The sequence below is a fragment of the Orbicella franksi genome, chromosome 2 (genome assembly GCF_964199315.1).
Source record: "Orbicella franksi chromosome 2, jaOrbFran1.1, whole genome shotgun sequence".
Lineage (NCBI taxonomy): Eukaryota > Metazoa > Cnidaria > Anthozoa > Scleractinia > Merulinidae > Orbicella > Orbicella franksi.
The window spans coordinates 32,571,538-32,581,666 of record NC_138146.1 but is presented as its reverse complement, the minus strand read 5'-3'; the positions used below and the strand labels follow the sequence as shown (position 1 = coordinate 32,581,666).

The 10,129-nt window shown below is 37.4% G+C and overlaps 1 protein-coding gene across 1 annotated transcript; it reads right to left on the bottom strand.

Annotated features, from left to right (window-relative positions):
* Window positions 1-2,233: 2,233 nt before the first annotated feature.
* Window positions 2,234-9,631, bottom strand: LOC145479372 (AN1-type zinc finger protein 6-like). Its single transcript, XM_081457717.1, has 4 exons — window positions 9,522-9,631; window positions 6,975-7,156; window positions 5,173-5,391; window positions 2,234-4,450 (listed from the first exon to the last, which is right to left on the bottom strand). The coding sequence occupies exons 2-4, from the start codon at window positions 7,150-7,152 to the stop codon at window positions 4,302-4,304; spliced, it is 546 nt and encodes a 181-aa protein (XP_081313843.1). The 5' UTR covers window positions 7,153-7,156; window positions 9,522-9,631; the 3' UTR covers window positions 2,234-4,301.
* Window positions 9,632-10,129: the final 498 nt, after the last annotated feature.

The following is a 10,129-nucleotide window of genomic DNA, read 5'->3' as shown; positions in this document are numbered from 1 at the left end:
ATCTCGAGCCGAGTCTCTTCACCTGACCGCGGAGCCAGAGAGATTCTGGGCTCGAGATTGACTTGAACTCAGAGCGTCCTGCGTTCAGTCACCGCTGGCAGAAGACTCGCGGGTTCCGGGGACGAGGCTGACTTGATAGGCAACTTTGTGTTTCCAATCAATGAGAAATTTTTGACCTAAGAACTCTTTTCCCGAAGGAGGAATTAACCAACATGGCAGCCACTGGGGCGGATTATGGGTGGCTGGGGGGAAGTCGGTTGGTCGAACACCTTAAATAAAAAAAAGAGAATATAACACTTGGCCTCAAAAAGCTCGAAATCCCATTTCTGAGGACTTCAATTTTAAAATTTTCTCTCGAGTGAGAGGATGCCCTCGGACCCCCCCCCCTTCCCCTACAGGGGACCGCCTTCGGTTGTTGTTGTTGTTGTTAAGGTTACTGTATACCTTCAGGGGTGTCTCGCGTCCAAGCGATGTAGCGCGTCCGATTTAAGCTGTAGATACCTAAACCCCTATATCAAATTAAAGCTCAAAGGGCTGGCTATCAAACCATACCAGAAATTTTGAAATAAAATAAATTGCCGATTTTTTCACGGCCGCTAAATGCAAGCGTCCTAATCACTTTGTGGAAGCTACAAGTCAAAGCGAATTTTGTTTTTCACCAATTTATTTTTTCCCTCGGTTTCAGGACAAAAAGCGCTAAAAAAAGGTGTCTGCGTTTTTCCATATTCAATTTCAGTAAAAAGTTACTGAACATTTTTGAAATAGGATTTAAAAAATGTGAAGTGATCGTACAAAATCGCTCTCGGAGAAAAAATATATCGAAATAAACAATTCGCAGACATGTTTTTGTTTTTCATATGTTAATCTAGCTACCGTCCAAATTTGAGGGCAAACAAACAAATTCCCTTCGAGTTGTAACTCTTTAAAGTGTCTGCTTCAAGCGAAAAAATTTATTCGAGAAAACAGTGCTAAGAAAAATCTCTTGCTTCGCAAACAAACTCCGCCCACAAACGCCTTCAACTGGGTTCTCAGATCACTGAGCCAATCAGCGCTTGGAAAATTTACTACTATTAACTCGCGATCAAATTTACGCGTGAATCTCCAAAAAAAAATTGTGTTTCGCAAAGCGCTCAAGGCGGAGAGATAATTTTTCTGCCGCTGGGTTTTTCTTGAAGCTGGTTTGGCAAAATGGGGAAGACGAAAAAGCATACGAACGCTAGAGTAGTTGGGCGACGAGAACAGACAAAAGAAAGCGCGGCGGAGCAAATGTGCCTGGATAATATTCCAATGGATCTCAATGAGTTGGACGATTCATCGGTATCGGACTCAACAAAAGAGTCACTGTAGACATCGCTGTTATGGCTGTCGAGTTCCCAAATTTTACAGAACCTTTCTCTTCTCGACTCGATTTTTTTGATACGTCCGTAGCTTCATCCGCGAGGCCAACTTTTGCTTTTTCACTCATTGATGTATTTTCCTTCGTTCTTCGCTTTTTCCGAACTGGTAAACGGAGCTTTCCGTGGTCCATGTTTACTTATAACTTAATAGAATTACACCTGATACGAAAAATGCTTGGATTAACAATGTTGATCAACTGAGTAGCCAGCCAATTCGTGGTATCCATATAGGTAATATTCCCGCGAAAGTAGCCTCGGTTGATTGCATACACGTTATAGGGCTGTCAATCAATAGGGAACTTTTACTTCCGGCCGTAACGTAAAACCTCCATTTCTCCGCCAATATTAAGTTTTTTCCAATTTTGTTATCAGAAATTAGAGATTACTCTTCGACCATTACTTTGAACCAAAAATCCAAATTTGAAGAAAATTGCCGATCTGAAGGTATACTGTAACCCTACGTTGTTCGGCGGTCCGCATCTCCAACCCCCTCGTCTAAAATCCTGTATCCGCCCCAGAGCCATGACGTCATGTGAAAGAAACGAAACTGTATGCTGGAGGATACTTTAAGTTTTGTCATGAATGAGTGGGAAGGGCACTTGTGACTATTAGACTGAGGACGGTGCGATGATTAGGTGTTGCCCATCATTCTACCTCATCCTACCCATAGTGACGTTCACAAATTGTAGAATTGCTCTCCTTCGAAAAATAGGTTCTCTTCTTAAGGGTAAAACAATTGTTTGAGAACACCAATATGTCTACTGTGAGAATGTTCTATGGCATAAACTAACTTCATAGGTTAAAATGTAAAAAAACAACAGCCACTTGTCTACTGATATAGCAATGAGAAATTTATTAATGGAATCCCTTGACAACAGGGAAAAACTTGCATTACATAACCCTATAAGAAAACACACTTGACACTGATAGCTGTTTTCTAACGCCAAAACGTAACAGCAATTTTCCTGAAAACAATCGAACATACACTTAGTTGCCTTAATTTATACATTGCAAAATGAAGTAAATTATCCGTGGAACTTTTCCTTGTTATCACGTAATACATAAAGTACATACAATTGGTCTCTCATTGTTATGTTAGCGTTTATTATCTTTATACTAAGTACTGTACAAAATATTAATATCTGTGTTAATAGCTTTCTTTACCCAACCCCACCCAATTTCAAGGCATTCTCGTGTATGAACTTGGCTAAAGTTTGACTTCTCCTACTTCTCATAATATAATACAGTGAAAAACACATGATAATTGAGAAAAAAAAATTAAACCCAAACCTTCCAAACTTTGCAGCTCATTATTAATTTTTTTTAGAAAATTATTGGCACTAAAGTGTATGCTTCATGTGACCCAAAAAGCTATTTTAAGGTTGTAAAAACTGAAAGAAATTAAAATTATACAAACAACAAACTTGTTGAAATATTTAGGAATGGCTTGTGGTCACTTGCTATTTAGAGTCTAGAAATGTAACCTTGAATTATTTCAAGTAGAGTCTAGTAAGATTGAAAGTTCTGATTGGAATTGATGGCTCCTATCAGAGTACAGTATCTCATCAAGCTGCCAATTCAAAACCACTTTCAGCTCTTCCCAGAGTCTGAAAAAGTCCTCTGGTTGACATTGTTTCAAAATCAGTACAACTTATACTGGTTCATACATGAGAATGCACCATTAAGCCTAATCCTAAATACAAGCAGTAAAGTGTAAGTTGAGATGTGATGGGGAATATGTAATACTCAAGATACATAATGTAACTTCAAAGAGAAAAAAGGTCTACATTTATCTATCCAATTATCAATTACAAAAGAAGAGATACATGTCTATGTAGAATTAAGACTGCCCAAAGTGATTCTTAGGCAGGTTTCATTGTCCCTACAAATTTCAGCATTTCTGGATTCTAACCTAAAAATCACTTATGACAAGCTTTATTGCCAGCTATTCCAAGTTTCACCAGCATATTGACCTAGACAGTAAAATTCCATGGGAATATTCAGCTACATGCATATAAAAATCCTCTAAGCACCTAATGATTTACCCTTCAGGTTCTTCCACAGAACAAAAAAAAAAGAACCTTCCCAGGCCATACATGCATGAAAAAGACACGCACCAAAAAGTATAGGAAATAAAGCATGAATTGCATCTGCAGAAATATAAGAATGTGGAATCCATGTGTTTTCCCTTTCCCACCTTCCAATTAGCATGGAAAAGCATCTGTCTCCCGAAAATGTTAACTTGCATGGTGGAATTGCAAGAAGTTTTGCAGGAAGACTGGTTAGTGACAAGTATGTGATTAACTGTGTAGCAGCTGCAGGGGTATCACAGAACATATGTGGGAAACATCAGTAAGAGTATCAGAGAAATTCAAAGCGAAATATAAGGCTTCTGTTACTTATTCTTCTTAGCTGCTTGTTGGTAATATTGCCAACCCAAGCAAGACAAAGAAGGCTTTATGACACTTGGGCTGTGGGCTTAATAGCTAGCAATCACTTGTAAATAATTATCATCACCTTCACATTGTGTCCTACATAAAATTTTAACTTGAGCATAATTTATTACCTGACTGAATTAAGCCTGTAATATGGGTGATTCACAAAAAACTTTATCCAGAGGCAAGGAATTCAAAAGGGAATGCTTGAGCAAAGTGGCAGTGCATTACATTTACATCTAACATGTTGTTATATACAACATAAAGTTTGTGCTGATGACTCCAGATTATCATTAACACACAAGAACTGAAAAACAGAACACAAGACAAGACTTTTACACTTAGAGTACCAGTACATCTACAGACTGTCTTTTGAACAACAACGATAATTATTTTCAAAGATAATAACATGTACTTCACTTGACATCCACTGTTTTACCCAAGCATTCCTGACTAAGTTCTTAGAGTCTTAAATTTTCTGAATCTTTGAACCAACAACTACAGGATTGTCCTTTGATATCTTGGCCCTGCCATCAGCCTTGTAGTCAAAGCTGCAGTTGTGTTTATCGGAATATCTGTGGAGGCCACAGTAGACATTTCCACATCTGCATTCAAACCCTAACAAGGAGAAATTAAACAGTTATCAATAACATGTTTCTAAGTGTAATATGAACAATAGGAAGAAATCAACAGACAAAAGCTAGCATTTTTAAAGTTAAAAGGGTGAGAAAGGGTGATTTTGGAGTTGTGATTATACCCGTATCGTGGAACCCCAGCAACAGCCACCCTATTATATAGTCACCTTGTTATTGTTATTATGGTCATTTTCTTCTGGCCCAAACAAAAGCCAGTCAGTCAATTATCTGTATTATCAAAGCAGTCAAAGGACTACTTTTATTTGATAATACAGGCAGATTTCTCTTGGCCAGTCGATGGCTGGCTGACTTGCCAATCACAACCCCCACCCTTTGAACCAATTAAAGTAAACCTACATATTTCCTGAGGTCTGCTAATTTGATATTTTGATTGATGGAAGCAAATTACAAAACTGTTGATTGAGCAGTTTGAATGATCTGACCAGTGAACACAAAAATATTTATCTTCTGCAAGGTGATAAAAGTAAATTTACCGCCTAACCTTGAGTTTAACCTTAAGTTGAGAAGTTGACAATTCAAGCCTTAGCCCTCCATCAGAGCAAAGGGACAGCTTCGCCATCTCACCACACGGTTATGTTACCTTGATCAACTTTGATTGATAAATATATATAGCTAAGATAAATAGCCAAGTGTTTTATCACTGTTAGCTTTACATATTAAGTTTATTACCAATCCACCACTTACCAGTTAATCCTACTTTTTTACGGCACATAAAACATCTATTTCTTTTAGTTTTAGCTTTGTCCTTGGTTTCAGATGTGCTTGCTTCAGCTTGGGCCTCTGGTTGTCTTGAACTATCATTTTCGTCTGAGACACTGCTGGCTGAAGATGATGGACTCACTTCTGCTCCTGCGATATCCTCACTTGGGGGCAAATGAGAAGTGCATGGTTCCTCAGTCAGCCCTACAAGTCAACAAAAAATAAAATATCTTATTACCAATAAATTCATTTCAATACTGTTATTTTACTTTATTTTTCCATTTCATTTACGTAGGCACACCACAGTGTGTAAATTAACCTCAGGACTGACCAGTATACCATTTTAATTTTGCATAGTTAATATAGACGAAATATTTATTGCCTAAAAAAGTAGTAAATAACAAATTTATTGACCTACAAAAATTGTCATACTAGCAAAATACACATTTGAAATTTGATCCAAACACATCCATCTACATGTACATGTATTACTGAGTGATTTCATCTGTCATTTACAAACAAAAATAACAGCTTGAATAGCAGATAATGAATTGAATGAAACATTCCTACAACATCTTTGGTATAAACATGTTTATTACTAACTTTCTGGATGATAGATGATATTAGTATGGTTGCTGATAGGATGTTTATGGAAATTTCTACAAATTTGAGAACTGTTTTAGAATTTTCCTGAGAGATTGGCAGACAAAATTACAGTGGGACCCCACTAATTTCCCCTCAGTTATTTTGAATTCCCTGTAATTTCAAACCGAAACCCATTTCCCTTGGATTTGCCCTCATTTTTTCAGTCATTTACTGTATCATTGGCTCTTTCTTTGTACAAACTCACTGCTTTTTTTGAGCTTATTTCTGTTTCCGTCAGCCTAAAATTAACCCAGATTATTTTAAACTCCACTGTTTGAGTTGAAATATGAACATCAACATGACATCATACCATGTTACAACATAGCAGGAAAAATACGATTTGGGCTTTCATTTCACTTAAATCTTGTAATGATAGGGTTCAACTGTATCAATATTTCTGGCCAACATTTTCACCTAAATTGTACCCAGACTATAAAGATTTAACCTTAACAATCTGTCTGCCCGCTACAGAAGCCACCACAGTATTTTAGAGATTTGCGTCACCAAGAAAACTGAGGACACTTCATAAAACATTTTAGCATCCAACATACCTGGGAACTTACAATGTTACAATGTTAGCTCCTGACTACCACTACTCTATTTTTAAATACCTGGGAGCTGTTACTACTGGCTTGTGAATTTATTTTTAGGAACATTAAAAGTTTTGCTCAAAAACTCGACACTTTCTATGTCTGTATATGTAATGTTATGTTCTAAACCTTCAGAGGGACAGGTGAGAACATAATTTTCTTTTGCATCTACTGTTGTTGCATCTTGATGAGTGTATCAGCTGAAATAATTTGACTGCTTTAGATCCTGTCCTGAATCCTGTAGCTCTGATAAGTTAACAGTTGCAGGTGACAAACTGCCTGACTGGTGTATGAAAAGCAGTTGGCAAAGAGCATGCAAATGTCCTTTGTTGTCTGATCTATTCCCTTGATTTGATATCACACATGTACATAAGTTTAAATGGCAATGCCACACAAATACACATACATATACATGTAAATGTACTATGTATCATGATCAAATTTTGTTTGTGTCAAACTAATAGTTTTGACTCCCCTTAGAAATTAAATAACAAAATCTTATCACAAGCACATGAAAAGAAATAAATTATATTTTGCTCTTACTACACCAACCTGTGGAGGAACTCGACATTACTGTTGCCGTTGCACTGGTTGTTGGTGAAGATTGCTTCCGCCGTAAAGCATCTTTGAAGCACTTGGAACACATACCATCACTTGAAGAGCTGCCATAGAATCCGCAGCCCATGCGACACAAAGAGGGTTGCTGAGTGTCATCTGAACCTCTTTCCATTACACTGTTGAGAAAAGCAAACGTCTTTAAGTTAATAAGCACAAAGACCATCACAAAATATGGTTGAAAAGTCAAAAACAAGAAAACAACAAAGGGAAAATAGAAAACACTACATGCCATATCTGAGGGGCTGTGGGTTAAAAAAAATTGGGTTCACTAAATGTTCCCTTTGGAACACTTGATATAATGTACAACATTCTCCAAATTACCACAGTGACTTTTACTGATGACCAATAACAGCTATCATACCAAATTATTTAGTTTAAGGTCTGTTTTCCTGAACCTTTTAACTATGCTTAAATGTTGTACAGAATACAGTAATGTAAAGATAACAAATCCAAAACATGCCAATCAATATCCTTGTCAAGACAAAAATGAAAGTAAGGCAACTATAGTAATAATAACAAAATAATATTTTAAGATATGTAAGCTTATTTTAACTGAAATAATTGAACATAATTGCAGAACTTTAGAACTACAAGGATTTTTCTCTTCCTAGGGTACAAAGATGCTTTAAAAGAAAGTACCAAAATTTCTCTATTATGAGAGAATCTAGTAATTGTTGTTTTACCGTTTTCCATCTGACATACAGAATCCTTTGTTGTGTAAGGAGAGTTTCATAAGACCGGAATGTCTAAAATAAATTACAACTTGACTACGAGGGTGGTGTCACAAAGAAACTGCTGACACTTTTCAAACACACGATACAAGGAAAATCTTGCATCACTCCATAACCTAGCAATAAACATCTGTAAAAAGCACTTTCAATACAAGAAATGGCTAGATTTGAATAAGATTGGTTTGAGTTAAGCTTAAGCTTACAATCAAGAAAAGATTTCAAAATCTGAAGTTCGTTTGCACCGGTAGAACGTCCTTACACTAAATATTGTTTTCAAAGGATCTAAATCCTGGTTGTAAAGAGAAATTAATGGTACAACTGAACGTAACATAGGTTGCAAAACCACATGCTCGACTATCTAGATACTGAAAGCAAGTATAAAGCACAAAGATTATGGACATTACGCGGTTCGAACGATTATAACAATCTAAACCTGCAGAGATCTAGAAAATAATAATAACGGTAATGATTGTGAACTCATTTCGATTACCAGAAGGTTATACAACTGTACAACTTTCTAAAGGCTAGTGTTTACTTGAGGAACAACTTTACCGACATGAGCTGAGAACAAATCCACCGAAATCAAGTCTGACGCTTAAAATTTGATGTAACAACTGACGTCGAAGCTAAAATATCACGAAATTGAGCAAGGACTTCACGGAAATAAATAATGTTCTTTTTTTCCCTACTCACCAACAAGCCGTTTTCAAGCAATCAAATTGCCTTTTAAACTCATAATGCAATATTCTGGCGATTGAAAAGATCCTAAGTTAAAACTAGGTGACAATTCATACTGAGGACATCTTCAAATGGTCGCCATGTTTGTTCAACATTAATAATTTCGCGGCTCTCTCATGGGTCGAATATGACGCGACGCCATAAAATAAGACCTTTTTCTCCAAACCAGCGATTGTTCTCACGAAAACGGCCAAATTTACCTCTTCAAGGAGTTTAACCGACAAAATGAGACTGCAAACGGAGTCAATTTTACAGTAGAAACTGTACAAATACCAACCACATTACGAAACAGCGAGCGAGGAGACGAAACAGTCTAAAGCTGGGCTGTCTTTACGCTTAAAATTTTCGGTCAATTTTTGCTTCTCCTCGTAAAACTCAAACTCAAAGCCGTAGATCAAAATAGAATGAAAGTGAAAACGAATTTCAAGTCTCAATACCCTTTATTTCTTTTGTCGTTTTTATTCCCTTTCATTTCGTTCCGTGAGGCCGGATTCATCCGCGCTGCGCTAACGCAACCATGACTCAGCCAGAGCGAACCCTGTGGGCTGAAAATAAAGCTTGGTTGTTTACTACGGTATCAATTTGAGTCAGTTGACTTAAAAACGCGTAGTAGAACATCACATCTATCGGGTTTGGTGAAAATACAGGTGTATAATAGCGAGGCTGTAACAAAGATCTTGAAGAATATTCGGTTCGACTGGCAGATTCAGAGAGTCCTCGCAGTCACGCGTGCTGAAGGGAGGGCCGACATAACACTCATTTCTACTTTCTATTGCATAATTCTATAACCTATAGACGATTTTAGACGGCCAAAAATTGTACCACTGAACGTTTCAGAATGCCTGTATTCGAAAGACTGAGGTTGCCATCACGGACTGCTGACAACAAAAGCCAAACAAATATGGCTCACTCTTCTGGCAGCGCCCAACGTGGATGTTTCTATCTTTAGCGATAGATGTTCATGTCTTCCTTAGCCTCAGTACTATATGCTACCAGAATACCCTTTACTTACCAAAATATCGGCGATAAACTCAAGGAAAATTCCCTTAAATCTCAGACGTTGCCCTTCGCACTATTCTCTCTCCCGGAAAATGAAGCGATTTCCTTTTGTTATGGTCTCTGTGACGTCACGTTAATTCAGCTAAGGACGTCAATCACTTCGAATTTGGCTTATGTGATTGGATAATTAAACAAAAAGCTCACTATAAACCATGAGTGACTGAAATAGCCCGCAAACAAGCAAAAGATACGAAATATGACCGCATCACATGTAGTGGGCAAATCTAGAGAATTCTACCTAGACCTTTTTTTAGAAACATATGGTTAATGAAGACTAGTCGATCTACTGACTGGCTTTATTTCTGAAAAACCCAGACTATCTCTCTTGTTTAGGATACAACGATCTTGGCAGCATAACTTGCTACCAAATTATTATTACTTTCGACTGCAAATGTACCACGTCACACGACTGTCATGCCGGAAGTCACGAATATTTACAGACCTGCCTCGACGACGACTCTGTGTCGTAGGTGACGTCACATGTTTTCGTCATTCTTCGGATGAGCGACGGCTTTGCACGATCGACGAATAAGTAATCAAATTAAAAATATTGGGATGATG